Consider the following 18520-nt stretch of genomic DNA (forward strand, 5'->3'; position numbering starts at 1 on the left):
TGGAAAGCTGATCAAAGCCCCTCTTCCCTTCCCAATCTTGGTTAAATGAGAAGGAATAAGTTGTCTGTTTGTGACTTCCCAAAGAACCAACTTAAAATTCATTTGTATGTGCCAGAGGTTATTGGGAGATCAATAAATGCTAAATGTGTAATTTTACCTTTCAATTGGAATTAAAACCTATTCAGATTTTTGAAGGTAGCTTGGGAGCATGATGTTTGTTCAGGAATCTGTATCTGACATTAAGTTTGATGTGGAATGTTTAAATTGTAATTAAAGCAGAGAAAGCAACAGTATACAAAAACACAGGTCTAAGAGCCCACCAGGAGGTTGAGTGTTAACAGCCACATTTTGGAAGTTGTATACGAGTGCACATGGGTAGATGCCACAGACGCCAGAGGAACTTACGTTTCAGTATCCCTTTTATATTGAAAGACACTGTCGGATATATTGAGGCAGCCTGGAGGTGATGGGGACTATACTTAATAACTACTCATACTCCTCTTTTTCTCAGTAAAGGAACTCAAACCAGAGATTCACACTATTGCCGTTTTCAAGGATATATTTTCGACCTAACAATATACAAAGGTCAAAACGAGTCCATTTTTGAGAGGACAGGGTCTAATCCTCCCTTTGAACACAAGAGGTCGCTCCTGTAATCAAGTATTAAGGAAAAATTGCTAATCAGTTTTATGTATTCTCTAGAAAACAAAATTTTACAGATATATTTGATGTACTAAATCCACATACAGCAATCAGCTGAGGAAATGAGAATAGTCCATGATCAATTTAGAACTTCAAGGTGAGGTAAAACTACAAAGCCTGCTATTCTAACTTGGATTTTAATATAAAATGTATCATGATACATGCACTGAACTTCAGAGCATGTCCATCATGGTGGGGGTCCCTCAAACGTCTCCTTTTAATGCGGGTATCTTCACCATGCGTCTTGCTTCTATCAGTTTAGGACTAAGAAAACACTTGTTTACAACAATGGTGCAGAATGAAAAGAGGAAAATGTTGTCTTCACCATTAAGGTGAAATTGCCTGTTACTAAAGGTTTCCCCCAAGCCACATGCCAGTTTTTCTACTTGGAATTGCTATCATCTGCAATAATTATTTGTAATGCAATAGCTTATTGGTTTAGGGAGTTAAAATACCACACTATGTGTGGGAGGTGGGGGCTGGTTTGAAGGAAGATGGATAGTGAGGGTGCTTTGTGGATCTCAAATGTAAGTCATCAGGCTTCTGGTAGCTTCTGGTGTTTAATTCCATCTTATAAACGTGGCATGATAGAATATGACTGGGTAAAACTCTCCATTTTCTGGCATTGTGGTGGTTATCTTTTTTTTACTAGGGTCAACATGTTTATCTATATGGGAAACACGCCCGAATACTGGGAAGATTTGCTTCGTGTTGAGATTATCAGCATCAGCTTTGCAAAAACAGCTTGACAAAGGGCTCCATACATTTAATACCAGAGACTAGGACACACACACACACACACACACACACACACACACACAACTGGTAAACTTATCAGCCTAGGTCTATTCAACTTTCACTTTCATACACGCGCTACAAAATAACATAATAAAAATGGAAGGGAAGAGAGATCCAATTTGAAATCCTCCTTGAGAAAAAGCAAAACAAATCAAAACGAGTTCCTGGGGAAGAAAGCCTCATTTAGGTCAAGAGGAAACTTTTGCATCTTAAATTCCCTTTCTGCTTTGGAGAGGCATTACCCGTTCAAGCTCAGCCAATGCGACCGGCCAGGACTTAACGCTCTTATCAAGGGTTAGATTTTGCGAAAGATACAAAGAAAGGAGTTTCCTAACACACCGGGTCTTCTCACGGCAACAAGACACCGAAATTAAGCCTACTATGGTTTGTGTCTGTAGGCCTTTTTAGATAAAACTGGCAGTCCCATTAGATAAGAAATGGCTTTTTAGAAGCTTTGGGGGAAGCGCGGGGGTTCTTCGTGGCCTTCCTGTGACTTTGTCTTTGGCAGACTGTAAGAGATGATGGGAACACGTAAGAATGATTGAAAAAGGTTACCGGCGAGTTGCACCCAACAATCTTCTCTCTCCAAGTAGTTTCCTGACAGAAAATTATTATATATCAACGCCTAGGGACGGGAAATAGATCTTCCACTGTTCTGTAATAAATCCCTCCCTACTCGCGCCCTTGCACTAATGCATTGTTTAAAAATCTCCAGTCATGGAGACTTGTCCTTATAATTATCAAAACACCACAGCTAGCTGCACAAGTTTGCTTAAAAACAAAGGGCAGGAGACCAGCAGAGAGAGGAATTGGACAGTATATAAAAACCTTACAAACTTTAGACTACTGAAAGATCATTTCGCTCTTTGGCTTAGGGTTAGTGAACTTCAATTCTAGAGTTTAAACTGAAAAGCAGACCTCGCGGGTCTGAAAGACAAAAAGTCCGCGGAGTCAACTTCATTTTACCCGTGCGTTCCAACCTGCTTGTCCGCAACAGCAAGAAGCGCTTTTCCTCCCACCCCACGTTTTTAGATATCTGAGGTCGGGGAAGACGGAGTTACGGTGTAGCAGTCACGAAACAGTTCCTCTGGGTTTAATCATCCTATTTCCAATTCTTCTTCCCCTAGCGCGCCGAGCGCAGCCAGTTCTGGAGGGAACTCCCCCTCCCGAGCAGCCAAGGCGGGCTAGGCCCCGGGGATGTGCGCCACGGCGTGGGACCAAACCAAGATAAGCGCCCTGCTCCAAGTTCCCCCCGTTTCCTAGAGCCCGGGAGGGACCTCGTCAACAGGTAGACCTACCCACCAGCCACTCGCCACGAGCGGCAGAAAGTGAGCCCCGCGCGCAACGCTGCCATTCGGACTGCGGGGACCCCAGGAGCGGAGGGCGGAGGAGTAGCGCGACAGGAGGCGAGGGCGCAGACGGCACGGCCAGGAAGGAACGCGGGAGGGGGCAGAAGGAAGAGGAGGTGAAGGAGAGGGAGGCCAGAGCCAGAACAGCCCGGCAGCCCGAGCATCGGGGGAGAACGGGCTGAGCCCGGAGCAAGTTGCCTCGGGAGCCCTAATCCTCTCCCGCGAGCTCGCCGAGCGGTCAGTGGCGCACAGCGGCTGCGAGACTGAAATATGATAATCAGAACAGCTGCGCCGCGCGCCCTGCAGCCAATGGGCGCGGCGCTCGCCTGACGTCCCCGCGCGCTGCGTCAGACCAATGGCGATGGAGCTGAGTTGGAGCAGAGAAGTTTGAGTAAGAGATAAGGAAGAGAGGTGCCCGAGCCGCGCCGAGTCCGCCGCCGCCGCAGCGCCTCCGCTCCACCAACTCCGCCGGCTTAAATTGGACTCCCAGATCCGCGAGGGCGCTGCGCAGCCGAGCAGCGGCTCTTTCAGCTTTGGCAACCCCAGGGGCCACTATTTCCCACTTAGCCACAGCTCCAGCATCCTCTCTGTGGGCTGTTCACCAACTGTACAACCACCATTTCACTGTGGACATTACTCCCTCTTACAGATATGGGAGACATGGGAGATCCACCAAAAAGTAAGAGGCTATTTTACCTTGTGGGGCTCGGTGTGCTGTTCTTGTGCGGGGTTCTCTTTCAGGCACCGGCTGAGGTGCCAAGGGCTCTTTGGAGTTGGAGTCATTGCCTGGAGAAAGAGAAAAGGTGGCTTTTTCTTGTTGCCGCCGCGCCTGCATGCTTACTGTCGGTTCTTATCTTCGGGAAACTGATCGTACCTTGTGTTTGAATTCGCCTGTGTACCCTCCAAAACCCTAGCTTTTTGGTGCTAAGCGGTGATTTCCTCCTGGGGAATCCTGAGCTCTCCGAGAAGGTTATTATGTTGCAAAGGTTTGCCTGCACAGTCAATACCCAGAGATGTGAATTAGCATTAGACTTGCAAAAGAGTGACAACTGTATTTATGCCTGCTCTTGCTAACAATATCCAGTCCTATGTGCTATTTAAGAGCGTGCTTCATGGAAAATATAGACATCCCTGCATTCACTTAACGCTTCTAGTCAAAACCTATTCTTTGACTTGACTTATCCATAATCTTTCCCAATGATTATAGCAAAGAGGAAGGAGGGGGATAAAAAGAAATACAAAATGAGCGGGTTTGATTGCGTGCTAGGCGTACAAATGTAGACTATTCCAATCTGCATTTTACATATATTCCACCTCCTTTAAAAATGAGTTAAGGTTTTGATGGCACACTTCAATTACCATCCCAAAGTGCAATACTCTTAAAAAAAAAAAAAAAAAAAAAAAAAAAAAAAAAAAAAAAGAAACCTCACAGAGTACGCCCTATAAGAGAACAGAGAACGACACTAAAAGTGTGTTTATCTCTGTAGGAAGTAAACGCTTAGTCAATCATGTATTTATTTTCATTTCAGAAAAACGTCTGATTTCCCTATGTGTTGGTTGCGGCAATCAGATTCACGATCAGTATATTCTGAGGGTTTCTCCGGATTTGGAATGGCATGCGGCATGTTTGAAATGTGCGGAGTGTAATCAGTATTTGGACGAGAGCTGTACATGCTTTGTTAGGGATGGGAAAACCTACTGTAAAAGAGATTATATCAGGTATGGCATTTATACTCCTTCCTTAATTTTGTGAGATTTCCCTTACTCTCCCCACTCTTTATGTATTATTTGGTGTGGCTTTGTCTTTTTGTGGTTTGCCTCTGTGGAGTCATGCAAGCCAAAGTTACCCTGTACATGTGTTACAAAAATCAAGCTATGCTGTTCATTTGATTTTTTAGTGGAGAAAAACAAAAACCCTTAACAGTGGTATTCATAATTCTGGGGTATTGAGCCTTGTTTAATTACTCTTGGAATTTATGATGCACAAATTATTTTCCTCTTTCACTCTCCCCCTTACAAAACAAAATTTTTAAAAGATGGAGAAGTTTGGGTCTTTAACTTTAAAATAGGGTCGACTTTTATTGTATAGTGCAGTGTTCTGTTTGTTTTAGTCCTTTTTAAAATTAGTAACTTACAAATTTTTTTGGTGACATCAATGCAATAGGTGAAATAAAAGTTTGACCGAAGCATATTTACAAATGTACTTTGAAAGAGCGAGTACAGGTATTGCTCCTTTTATTTTTTGGGTAAGACTTCCTTCTGAGAAAAATTTAAAACCAACCTAAATATTCCTTGCAGAAAACACCGGAAACTTAATCTTTTTAAATATTAACCCTTTGGTGACATCTAACTGTCTCTTCTTTCTTATCTTATCTGAGCTGATGAATTAGAGCAGATCAAATTGCCCATCATCTGTCTACGAACAATTGGTATATTTAGATAATTGAACAGCTTCCTTTCTCACATTAAAATCTGGTAACTGATAAAATGAGCGAATTGTCCAAATTGACAAGACTGAAACCACATAGGAACTTTCTGAGTTTGGTTTTGTTGTTTTGGAGAGGTTTTTTTTTTTTCCCCCTCCAATTTATTCTGCATCAGGCTTTGCTAATCTCAAGTTTTCTCTGACTTGTGTGTATATATCAGAAACTTTGTTTTTTGCCTTAGAAAGCCAGTAGAGTCTCCCAAGAAAATTGTATGTGTTTTATTAACAAACAGAAGAGATACCACCATCATTATTATGTTAAATAGCAAAATACCACTTTTTAAATGTCTGGTGGCTGTTAACAAGTAATTAATTAGCTTTTGTAAGGCAAATGGTTTCTGAAGCTTGAGAGCTTTTATTAAAGTTTAATTAAGATTTAATATACAGTCACAGTTTGCTCCTGCTCACTTAGTATCCAGCATTTCTTTCTTCTTTTTTATAAATCATGACACGGAGAGGATAATCTTGGTAGATAAAATTAACCTGGTTGGGGGAGGTTAATACTTTAGAGAGGGAGTGAAAGGAAGTAAGGGAAGTCGGGGTACAGGAAGGGGGAGGGATTTTCTAAATTGTGTGGTCACCGCCAAAGTCAAGTCTTCACCCTATGAAATGGAAGATCTCACATTGAGTAGGCGGAGGGAGGAAAAACTTCTGAATCCACCTTCTAACCTCTGACAAATGAGCGTTTTCATGGTTTACTAGATTGGTGTGTAAACGCAAGATTCTAGAGAAGGAGAGTCCACTTCAGGAGTATCTTTACTCCTGTGGAAATAGTATTTTGCTCAATTGCACACAGGTTTGCATGTGCCTACTTCTGGATATACACATTTGTAGAAGGACCTAATCATTTTTACCTTCTCTCCACTCTCTCTCAACTCTCTCTCTCTCTCTCTCTCTCTCTCTCTCTCTGTGTGTGTGTGTGTGTGTGTGTAATCTTGTAGTTGTAAAAGCAGAACAGACTGAACAGTTAGATTTCCACATATCTCCTTGGAGAAGCAGTATGCGTCCTCCTGTTATGTGGATCTTGTCCTCTCTCTCCCATTCTTTCTGTTTGTAGGAATGCCCCAGCTTCTGTTATTCCTGAAAGATGGAGAAGGGGCCAGGGAAGTGCAGCCTAGATGGAACCTATAAAGATTGTCCCTTGGTAAGGAAAGGCCAGCAGTGAGAAAGACCTGAGAAGTGGGTCTTTGCATTTTTTCAGTCTGGTCATGGTTTTCAAGAAAATTGAAATAGAGGTAGATGATTCAACAACTTGAAAAAGATTGAGGGAACAGACACAGATTTAAAAAATAATAATAATAATACAAGGAAGAATGAAGAGGACATGTTCTGTTAACACTGCCGCCTGAAGAAAGTCTATAGTTGGAGAAAGACTGGAAAGTACTTGTGCAAAAGGAGATGTGGAAACGCTCAGAGGTTTCATTTTGTTATTCTGCTTGTTTATGTGTGAGTGTTTGCAAACCGAGTGGGGTGACAACCCCCTTCTCCTACCTCCTTTTTCTTGGAAGGAGGACTTTGTGTTGCAGTTTTAGACATTTCTAGCAGCAGAATTTGGGGGATAGGGAAGTGAAAGTGTGGCTGTCGGTGACCACCAGAGTCTTTCTGGCTTCCTTCCTGCCGAGATCTGCAAGATCAACCTGGGACTGATGGCTAGAGCAGCAGCCCGAGTCAGGAATCCAATACATTTTCTGTGGTACAGGCTAGGTGTTTTGAACTGAGAGTTACCGCCTAAGACAGAGGTTCATCGGAAAGGAAACGGGAGTAAAAGGGAGGAGGGAGGAAGGGGAAAAGAGAGATGGGGGAAGGAAGAGAGACAGGGAGGGAGAGAGCAGGGTTTCATTTCTGTCCTTCTGTTCCCAACTTCTGTTTGGAAATGTTGTTTACTTGGGGCGTCTTGCCCGGGATCTTGGGCCAGGGAAGTGCCCGCCTGAAGTGACCCCCTCTTCCTGTGCTTCTCTCCCCGCTCTGGGCCTCCCCCGCTACCCCGCCCCGCACAGGTTGTACGGGATCAAATGCGCCAAGTGCAGCATCGGCTTCAGCAAGAACGACTTCGTGATGCGTGCCCGCTCCAAGGTGTATCACATCGAGTGTTTCCGCTGTGTGGCCTGCAGCCGCCAGCTCATCCCTGGGGACGAATTTGCGCTTCGGGAGGACGGTCTCTTCTGCCGAGCAGACCACGATGTGGTGGAGAGAGCCAGTCTGGGCGCTGGCGACCCGCTTAGTCCCCTGCATCCAGCGCGGCCACTGCAAATGGCAGGTACTCCTCTGCCCGGCTCGGGTAGGCAGGCGCCAGGTTAAGCCAGCCTGTGTGCCGGCGGCCAACAACAACCATGGTAGCTACAGGAGTGGTGGTAGTGTTTGCCTGCAGTTAAATGAAGTGTTTTGTGTGCAATTTGCTTGCGCTGTGCTCTGCTCCTTTGCAGCAAGGTTCAGTGCACTCACTGTCTCCCTTGATTCCCCGAGCACACCTACACCGTCTGTGTGTCTATATGGTTACACATAAATGTACACCACTTGTGTACACGTGTATACACACGTCCAAACATTACTTCCAGTTCGCTTTGGTCTCCAAACCTTGGCTTGCTGAAAACGGGCTTCAGCTCTCAGCCAGGTATTCTCCTGCTGCCTAATTAAAGGGGCGGAGCCCCGGGTCCCTGGAGCTTCATCCTTTAACCCAATGAAGGAAGCTTAGGTGGCCTGAAGTCATTTAGTCTCCCAAATCCTTTTTCCTTGTGAGTTGCTTCACGGTCGAAAAATTTTTTAAATTTTTTATCTTTTTGTGAGAGACCAAGACTGAAAAGATACAATTTTAAAAACTGCAGGCCATTGCACAGAGCTATAATTTAAAACTGTCAACAAGCTAATCTGCAGTAATTGCCTTTTAAAGGGAGCCTGTTTCTTTAAATCATTCATTCTATATGATTTGGTGAGAATTTCATCTTCAGGCCCATGGTCGTAGCTCTAAATTGACCCCATAGGTGTTGGCCTGACACTAGGGGGTTGTAGAAGGTGCAGGATGTGTATCATATAGATAAGAGGACTCATTCCCAAGGAAGGGGAGTGGAAACCCGGTAAGGTTGGTCAGGACCAAAGTCGTGGGTAAGAAGGTGGACAGTGTTTCCAAACCTGACTTTCTGTCATGAGTAGATCGACTCCTTTGCAGTTTTAAAGTATAAGTTCCCACTAAACACTGAAGGTGAGGAAACTATAGCGCTCCCTTGCCCTTCTGCCTTCTGGCAGCTCTAAGAATTCTGTTCAGGGGGATTTGTGACTAGTGTGCACCGGGGCAAGGCCAGGGGTGGTGCTCCTGTTCAGTGGAGCCTGCACTCTGCTTGCCGGGAAACGCAGAGGAAGCTAAAATACCAGGAGGGAGGCGGGGGACATATCCCAGCCACCGTTTATCTAGAGCCTAGGCAGCTCAACAGAGTTTCCGTTTTCTACTGCTTGGAGTCTGCCCATCTCAGGAACATCCATGTATTACTTTAGATTTAATACGAAGGAAGAGCAAGGATTGGAGATATGGCAGAAATAGCGAAAGTCTTCAGCCCCTTGACATGATTGTTCTCTCGGACTGAAGTTCAAGGTGTGCTGGCAGAGTTCTCAGCCTTCCCCTTGCAGAAATCCCTGCTCGTGTAGTATTTATGGCTGTGCCTGAAGTGCTCTGCGTTCTTCCTTGTACCCTCTGTGGCCTTGGCCCAAGAGAAAATTCTGAGCCTGGAGAGGGTGGTAATCAATGTAACTGGGACCCAGTCTGGGCACAAGGAAACGTGAGAAAGGAGGAGAAACAGTGCTGAAAAATGCCATGCCTGCTGCGAACAGGGGGACAGATTTTAAACCTGCTTCCCTTGGCTAACACTTTGTTGACACGAGGAGGGGCGGGTGCTGCATTCCAGCCCGGGATTACTCAGCATTGACCTCTGCAGATTAGAGAGGAAGATTTTATTCTCCCTTTCACCCTCTTCGCCCCACCTCTGCCGCCCCCTGCTTTGTGTGCCGAGGCTGCAAACACTAGCCATTGTCCTGGAGTGTCTCAGGCGGGCGGGCAGGCGAGCGAGTTAGCGCAGGCGGGCGGGCGAGCGAGGGCGGGCGGGGAGCGAGCGGCCAGCCCAGCGCTCATGGCGCTCCTTGCCCCGCAGCGGAGCCCATCTCCGCCAGGCAGCCGGCCCTGCGGCCCCATGTCCACAAGCAGCCGGAGAAGACCACCCGCGTGCGGACTGTGCTGAATGAGAAGCAGCTGCACACCTTGCGGACCTGCTATGCCGCAAACCCGCGGCCTGATGCGCTCATGAAGGAGCAACTGGTAGAGATGACGGGCCTCAGTCCCCGTGTGATCCGGGTCTGGTTTCAAAACAAGCGGTGCAAGGACAAGAAGCGAAGCATCATGATGAAGCAACTCCAGCAGCAGCAGCCCAATGACAAAACTGTGAGTGGCTCTGGGGCCAGGCAGGGAATGCGAGGGGGAAGTAGATGCGGCGTGCGAGGTGCGTTCCTGGTGCCCAGTCTGGCCGGCGCGCGGTTTTCGATCCTGCTCCTGGGCAGGAGTTTGGCCGGGACTGCCCCTCATCCCCACCCCCACCCATTCTTGGGGGAGAGGTTACCCGGCTCCGAGTGGGGAAGCTTGGAGGCTCCGTACGCCAGGGGAGCGGCAGCCAGGTCCCAACCTTGTGGGTGGGCTCATGCCCTTCCTCGTCGCCTGTACCTGCGAACCGGAGAAACGCCGTCCTCCCCTCCGAGGGCGGGCGGCAACGAGGTTTGGCCCGGCTTTTGCCAACCTTCAGATCGTCAGTTCCTCACATACAGTAGAAGAGGGAGGGATACTAACACCTTGGGTTCCTACCTACATCCAGGGATTCCGTGGGCAGGTCGCCCTGTGAGCCCCCAGGGCGCACTGTACTTTTGAGTAAGGTACAGTGCGCCTTCAGGCTGAGGAGTTCCCCCAAGGTGACCCGCATGCCCAGAGCACCCTCTGCTCCAGGTGAAGCCCAGGCCTCCACAGAGACTCGCACCAGTATCCACTGTTATCTTGGGCCCACGGAAGCACCCACTCTGCAGGCTTCCTGGTGAAGTTAAGCTAGAGTTTCTTTTCTTTCTTTCTTTTTTTTTCTTTTACTGCTTTGGCCCTATTTTTAAATGCCATAAAACCTGCTGTCATTAAACTTGGCAGGCTGGCCAAGACTGGGCCAGGGCACTTTCTGAGTTGGTTAGTGCATAATAGCACAATAGGAACCAGATCCAAATGCTTTGGGGGCGATGGAGTCGGGGGCTGGCGCTTCCTTGAGGAGAACTACTTGGAAAAAATCTGCAGCTTACTGAAACTGCCCAGAAAACCACCCTGTCTAGAGGCAGAAGGGAGACCCTGCTTACCTCAGCTTTCTAGTTCTGGGAAGCTATGGCCTGAGAAGGCAGAGGGGAGGAATTGGGCTGAGCTGTGAAGGTAAGGGGGAAGAAGAAAGTTAAAGTAGAATTTGGTTTAATAAGGTCCATGCAGACCTAATAGTCCAGCCCACAGAGGCAGAAACACAAAACACAATAAAACAAAACTGAACTCTAGCTAATATCCATAGGTACAGCAGATTAACTGAGTCAATAAAGGCCACTATATAGATAAGATAATACCAGGGTATATTTGCTTAGCCTGTGCAGACAACGGAGGGAGGGAATTTGCTCATTAACATGTTGGGATTGGTGGGGGGGGGGGGGGCCTATTCACAGAATATCCAGGGGATGACAGGAACTCCCATGGTGGCTGCCAGTCCAGAGAGACACGACGGTGGCTTACAGGCTAACCCAGTGGAGGTACAAAGTTACCAGCCACCTTGGAAAGTACTGAGCGACTTCGCCTTGCAGAGTGACATAGATCAGCCTGCTTTTCAGCAACTGGTAAGTGTCAGCTCCCAGATGGAAGAGGCTGAATTCCCAACAGGGGACTCTGGTTTAACTGTCACACACTGAAAGATTCAGTGGGGAGGGTGCCTTCTTGGGCTCAGGGTTGGGGAGAAACCAAGGAGATGGGTAATGAAGAGAAGGGAGACAAATGCAAGGAAAACGAACCTCTTATGCATCTTTTTTTTTTTTTTAATGAGACTGCATAATTTGACCATATAGGTTGAATTTTCTATCAATCAGGACTTCTTTGAAGGATTAATTTCAAGGTACCTAACTCTAGGTAGCATGTGCCAGAAGATGTACAGTGTTGGAGAATCATACATCTTAGAATTTTAGAGTTGTCCAGGACTTCAGGAAATCGTCTTGGCATTTCAATCAGCAATTAGTAAGTTTATCCTTCCTGAGCATCTAGAGAATGGGATATATAAGGACCCAAATCAAGGTGATTGTAGTTCATAATCAATGCTATAATACATAATCAGTGTCGTTATCAATAAACAGCAGCCACATGTCTGGGTGCAGTTTTCAAATATATCAATAAAGATTATTCAAATAGATCAATACTTTTTGTTACGGTATCCGTTGCTGGGAATGTCTTAATCTAAAATGTAGAATCGTTTAAACGTTTTCAAGTGTATGAGTTCAAATGTCATAGAGACACACACCTTGTACCATGTATAGCAAAAGGGACATGAGCTCTACCAATCAGAAGTAAAGTGTTTAATCTGTGAAAACCTTAACATGTTTTCCACATCCAGTGAAGAGAAAATTAATTCACTTTTTGCCTACAAAAGGCGTAAAGAGTCAAGATGAGTAAGAACAATAAATATATATCCTTCGTAATATGCTGTATTTGTATATATATGAGATTTTTTTTCTTGAAGAGTAATCAGCCTTATAGAATCTTGTTTCATAAAATGTAAAGATGTATCGCGAAACCTTGTTCCCTTTTTTGGAAATGAACCTTTAGTTGAGGTTAGCTTTTTACCCTCATATTTACCTGAAGGGTATTTGCTTTCTCAATGTCAACAGTTAGGTAATTGGCCAGAGGCAAGTGGTTAAAAGGGCTTGGCCCCAGGCTGGTATTTGCAAATGCTAAGTGGGTACAGAGGCTAGAAGTCCCTTAATCTCATATTGGAAAAATTTACTGTAGAAAGAAATGTAGGCTCTGGAACTAGGAAAAAAAATTATTTTAAGGCCATTAATCTGTTGAGTTATTTGAACGAAACCTGAATCACAGAAGGAAGCTAAGGGGAGGGTTCAGGGCAGCCAAATGTTTGCACTTTCTGAAACTTTAGTGTCAGATGAGAGCTGTGGAAGGGAAGCTGAGGCAGGGGTGTGCATGGTTAGAGAAGGTTTACAACAGCAGTACAATGTGTTTATGGTTAAAGAAGGAGTCAGATATTTAAGAAGGAGTCAGATATTAGGGTTAAAAGAAGGAATCAGAATGGGATGATGTCATAATATATGGGTCTCATTTTGGAAGGAAGAGCCTGATGTAAAGAGAGAGAGAGAGAGAAAGGCCAAAAGGCAGGAGGACCAACAAGGAAGAATGCCCAAGCTATGAGCCTGCTGAGGAGTTAATCTTTGTTCTGTGGAGCCTTCTCTCAATCTCCCGTCAAAGGATCTGAGCCTGTTAACGGATTTTTCAACTGAAGAAGAGAGTCTTTGATGCCTAGAGACTGAGAGCTCGCCTACTCCCAGGGCAATATGTAGCCAGCAGGATAATTTTATCTTGAGCATGCATAGTAGAGTTGTGATGCCATTTTACAGTGGGAAACACATTTGTTCTTAAATAATTTAATGTAACATAATGTTGGAATTTCAGTTTCAGTTAAAACAGAGATCTTTTGGAAGATGGGAAAGCGAGAGGATTTCTTCTCAAGTTTTTCTCCTCTAGGCTTTCTCTAAGCTTATTAAAATTCAGTTATCTATGTGGGTATCTTTACATATCTATCTACACAAACATTTCTACATACACAATATGATGAGTTTATAATCTTTTTATGAATACTATTCCAGTGTCCTTTATTTATTTCTCAACCTTCTATGCAGGTCAATTTTTCAGAAGGAGGACCGGGCTCTAATTCCACTGGCAGTGAAGTAGCATCAATGTCCTCTCAACTTCCAGATACACCTAACAGCATGGTAGCCAGTCCTATTGAGGCATGAGGAACATTCATTCTGTATTTTTTTTTCCCTGTTGGAGAAAGTGGGAAATTATAATGTTGAACTCTGAAATGAAAGTATTTAACAACCCAGTCAATGAAAACTGAATCAAGAAATGAATGCTCCATGAAATGCACGAAGTCTGTTTTAATGACAAGGTGATATGGTAGCAACACTGTGAAGACAATCATGGGATTTTACTAGAATTGAACAACAAACAAAACGCAAAACCCAGTATATGCTATTCAATGATCTTAGAAGTACTGAGAAAAATAAAAAGACGTTTTTAAAACGTAAAGGATTTATATTCAAGGATCTCAAAAAAAGCATTTTCATTTCACTGCACATCTAGAGAAAAACAAAAATAGAAAATTTTCTAGTCCATCCTAATCTGAATGGTGCTGTCATTGCCTTGCCAAACAGGAGCTCCAGCAAAAGCGCAGGAAGAGAGACTGGCCTCCTTGGCTGAAAGAGTCCTTTCAGAAAGGTGGAGCTGCATTGGTTTGCGATGTTTTAAGTTGACTTTAACAAGGGGTTAGTTGAAATCCTGGGTCTCTTGGCCTATCCTGTAGCTGGTTTATTTTTTACTTTGCCCCCTCCCCCCTTTTTTTGAGATCCATCCTTTATCAAGAAGTCTGAAGCGACTTTAAAGGTTTTTGAATTCAGATTTAAAAACCAACTTATAAAGCATTGCAACAAGGTTACCTCTATTTTGCCACAAGCGTCTCGGGATTGTGTTTGACTTGTGTCTGTCCAAGAACTTTTCCCCCAAAGATGTGTATAGTTATTGGTTTAAATGACTGTTTTTTCTCTCTATGGAAATAAAAAGGAAAAAAAGGAAAATTTTTTTGTTTGCTCTTGCATTGCAAAAATTATAAAGTAATTTATTATTTATTGTCGGAAGACTTGCCACTTTTCATGTCATTTGACATTTTTTGTTTGCTGAAGTTAAAAAAAAAGATAAAGGTTGTATGGTGGTCTTTGAATTATATGTCTAATTCTGTGTGTTTTGTCTTTTTCTTAAATATTATGTGAAATCAAAGCGCCATATGTAGAATTATATCTTCAGGACTATTTCACTAATAAACATTTGGCATAGATAAATAAATAAACACAGTGATCCAGGGTTCCTCTTTTATGTTTACAAACAAGCTATTCAAATGTCTGAAAGTAAGGATTGCATGTGAATTGGAGTAAACTGACACACAATTGGAGCGATGTTGTATTGCAAATAGTTAAGGTTGAGTTTGCAAGTTTGGGTTTCAATAGTTGGATCAAAGTTGGTTGGAAACCCCTTAGCTCTCAGCTATGATAATGCTACTGGTTTTGTGAAAATGAGATGCTGTTCTCTGTCCTGACCCCTCTTTCCTTCCCCCAATCTCTTCCTTGCCGTACCCCACCCATCCACCTACCCCAAATAGGAAAATGGTCTTCTTTAAAATGGCTTTTGATTCAGAGTCACTGTTTTATTTTTTTAGAATAAGTGATTTATACCAAAGGCTCCTGCTTGGGATTGTTGAAATGACCTGTATGTCAAATATATAAGCTCTTGGTAAAAGAGAGGCTTTCTGCCTAGCCAGTGAGGTATGACCATTATTTACCAGTGGCGGCTGTCAGCCGATTGAGAAATGCTGCTGTATTTGTGCAAAAGGAACAGTCCTAGAGAAGAGAGTATGCTCTGCAATTCCCAGAGCAGTCAGTGTATGCATTTTCTTGCCTCTTCTCCCCTCTCCCACCTCCGATTTGTCCCTTCCGCAAGTCCAATTTCAAAAATCTTGGGAAAGATGACTGGCTATGGGGAGAAACACGGCATATATTCTGTTGGGAAACCACCTTTTATGGGGTGGGGTAGCAGGTCGTGTGCTTTGCTGAACCCATCAGCTATCAGAGTCACGGGCATGCTCTCTGGGATAGACTATTCCCCCGCTGCTCCCCGCCGCTCCCCCCCGCCCCCAGCAATAGTTCAAGTGCTAGAGCCAGAACCCTGGAAAAGATAAATGGCACTGCCTGAAATTGGGCTTCTTGGTGCTTCTTCGTTTGCTGGCGTCGGATTAGGATTTGGGTCTCCACCCTGTTCCCTCGCCTCCCTTTAAAACCCCCACCCCAGGATGATGCTTTGACTCTGGAAACTGCATTCATTTGTATGCGCGAGTGTAATGCCGTTTTCAGTACCTGACAATTCTTAATAAATGTGAAAGCTAAAGTACCCTAATCGTGTGTCGTGTGGCATACCCCTCCGGGCTCGATAGGGTGAGGTGGAGGCTATGTCCCCCAGCTCTCAAGTTGCTTTCACCCTCTCCAAACCTGCCGCAAGTCTGGAAGCCAGCCTCAATTAGGCTTTTGTTTGGGTTGGTTCTACATAACGGGTTAATTGCAGGCTCTAACGTGGGGGCAGAGAGAAAACAAACTTTGCATTGAAAATGTTACAGTGCATTAGACATGCCCGTTGATTACTTTGATTGTTGTGTCTAATTCTTGACAGAGGGGTAATAATTTGGCCGGTGGTAATAATGGCTTGCAGTCTTCTGCTGAGAAAAACAAGAGTTGTGTCTTATCTCACATGGATCTTCTCCGGGAAAGGTTTTGTTTGTTTGTTTGTTTGTTGTTGTTGTTTTTAACTCAGATCTCCCTCCTCTAATCTCTTGCCAAGGGACTTTACTGTTTTAGCTTCCCATTCACTATTTCTATTGTTCTCTTTTTTCCTTTTTCCTCACCATCATAGCTGAAATGGCAACTAATATGCATGTGTAAGGAGGGCAGGTTCAATGTGAATATTGGTGTCATGCCTGCAAAGTTATTGAGAGTCCAAGCCTTCCTTACTTGGAAAACACCGGACCCGCTTCCCCAGCCATAGCCTCTGGTGGACTCAAAAATGTTAGGGACTAGAGATGGAAAACACTTTCTTTAGGGTTTGAATGCAATAGAGGTACTTAAGGGAGGCACCCATCTTTGTGAAGCTTTTTCCTCCTCGAATTGATTTCTAAGATTAAGAATATGTTTACATGTTTTGGTGGGGAGCGGTGATGTTTTACATATATAGATGTCAGTCTATTCTGAAGTCCATCGCTTGAATTTAACCACAATAATTTAGGGAGGGGCTGATGAATGATTTGGTTTCACTTGCTAGATTCAAGATATTTGTTGCCTGGTGGCTGAGAATGGACTAATGAGTCAATAGCATTCTAGTTCTTTCATTTTTTTATATGAAGGTGTGTCTTCCTTCCCCTTTTAGACTCCTCAGCCTGCACTCTAAAATGTGTAGCAGAAATGTCATTTTGTTCGCAAATCATCTCTTGCATACTCTCCTCTTCTCTGCACACCTCTGAAGACTGAGTTTTGAGCTCTGCTCTTGTAATGAAATTCCTCTTGTTCATTATTATCTCTGATCGTCCCTCCCTTATTACTCTGAATTCTTCCTTCTGGACATTATGATTCATTTCCTCCAGCTTCTGCAAGCTAAAATTTAATGCAGCTAAAAACATCTAGTATGCTCCCCTTAAATCAGAAAATTAATATCAGTATACATAGTCTTAAAGACAGGATATTCTTTCCCCTATAGTTTCAGCACAATACTGTCTTCCATTTCAGCCTATTTTCCCTCTATCCCATTCATGAAATGAACTTGGGTTTTCTTACAAATCAAAAAAGTTCTAAGTTAGAATCATATTTAAAGATTTTTTTCTCCTTTGAAACAAGGTTTCTGGTTACTCATAATTCTGTGTGGGTATGTGTACCCACTTGCCCATTGACAACTTTCTTGGAGTTCAAGATTAAATAGATGACTTTGTGATGCTTGGCTGCTATTCACCCTGATCAACTTGTTAAACTCATAATGTTGACCTCTCTTCTGTTGTATCTTATCCTTTTGAAAGTAGCTAAAAAGACAGTGTGCTTTCAGGTTACCTTGGAAGTGCTTTGTATTTCCCTAGCACCTTGAATTTTAAGTCATAAGATCGATCTCATGAAATGTAACTGTTGTAAATCCCATGTGGCTTTACTTAGCCTTTTCTTTTTTCTAAAAAAAAAAAAAAAGAAGAAGAAAGTTTAAAGAGCTATGTTTGGATGGCACCCAGCCACTTTGGGTTTGTAATCTCATTCCTAAAACAAGTGAACTGTCTAAGCAGAAAGTACTTATTTTCTTATTGGTAAAGTTCAGTTTAGTCAACTTTTGTAAGTGTGATTCATCATCCAAACGATGCCTGAGTTCTATTTCTCTAGGAATATTTACTTCCTTTTCACTAATCAACAACTAAAGATTTACGTCGCAACAGGGCAAAATTTTTTGGGGGGGGAGCACAAGAAGAAAAAGGAGGGAGCAATTTTTGTGTATTTATTTTAAAAGTGTTCTCTTAAAAAACGGCCCCACATCTTGAATTCTCAGTAACTATTTAAAATGAAAAGTAACTTGTACAGTATGAGTTGGTATTTTTAAACTAAAAAGCAAGTAGTTAATTCAAGGCTCTGGCAGCCGATTTTGTTTACTGATCTTTTCTGATTGTTGTTTTCTTGATAATGGAGCAAGCCACTGAATGGCTGTTTGAGCCCAGGCGCCACAAACATAAACTTCACAGCTTACAATGTCCCAAGCCATGATGGAGGATCTCTCCACACCTCCCAGAGACTTCTGAAGTGTAGACAGAGAAGTTGGTTCACAGGGAGCGAAGGAGGGGGAGGGGCGGCAGGGAAGGCTGCTGAGTGTTTGCTGTGAGCATTGTTACTATCACATCCTTTAATTTTTATGGTACTTAAGCTGTTGGCTCCAAGAAGCCAGTTTCTGTGTCTCAAGGAAGCCAGTCTCTTCCTGGAACTGCACTTACGACTCCTTGATTCTAATTTCTAAAAATTTATTTTGCAAATCTTTCTGCTTAATTATCTGTCTGCAAGAGCGCTCAGCATTGATAAGCGAAAGGTTCTAAAAAGAAAATTATATATATGTGTGTGTGTGTGCATACCTACGTATATACATACATATATACACATATATTTTTCTTTATATCATTTATATGTGTATGTAAACACACACACACAGCCCCCCAAAGAGACCACCTGGATTTGGAAGAAAGATGTGAGGTAAGATTGCTTTTCGCCAGGTGGGGAAGAAAGACACATTGACCCTCCCTTTCCGAAGCCA

General features: G+C 43.8%; 1 protein-coding gene and 1 long non-coding RNA gene across 3 annotated transcripts; one reads left to right on the forward strand and one right to left on the reverse strand.

Annotated features, from left to right (window-relative positions):
- Positions 1-541: 541 nt before the first annotated feature.
- Positions 542-1956, reverse strand: LOC123573953 (uncharacterized). The gene is made up of 2 exons (XR_010587367.2): positions 1816-1956; positions 542-650 (listed from the first exon to the last, which is right to left on the reverse strand). It is a non-coding gene; the product is annotated as an uncharacterized lncRNA (long non-coding RNA).
- A 1272-nt stretch (positions 1957-3228) lies between these two features.
- On the forward strand, positions 3229-14501 carry ISL1 (ISL LIM homeobox 1). Of its 2 annotated transcripts, XM_005556872.4 has the most exons (6): positions 3229-3528; positions 4379-4568; positions 7332-7591; positions 9471-9757; positions 11047-11214; positions 13276-14501. In XM_005556872.4, exons 1-6 carry the CDS (start codon positions 3501-3503, stop codon positions 13390-13392), a joined length of 1050 nt encoding a protein of 349 aa, XP_005556929.1. In that variant the 5' UTR covers positions 3229-3500; the 3' UTR covers positions 13393-14501. The 2 variants fall into 2 exon arrangements, with proteins under 2 accessions (XP_005556929.1, XP_005556931.1); XM_005556874.5 differs by lacking the exon at positions 11047-11214 and having other exon boundaries at positions 13276-14232.
- Positions 14502-18520: the final 4019 nt, after the last annotated feature.

The sequence above is a fragment of the Macaca fascicularis genome, chromosome 6 (genome assembly GCF_037993035.2).
Source record: "Macaca fascicularis isolate 582-1 chromosome 6, T2T-MFA8v1.1".
NCBI lineage: Eukaryota > Metazoa > Chordata > Mammalia > Primates > Cercopithecidae > Macaca > Macaca fascicularis.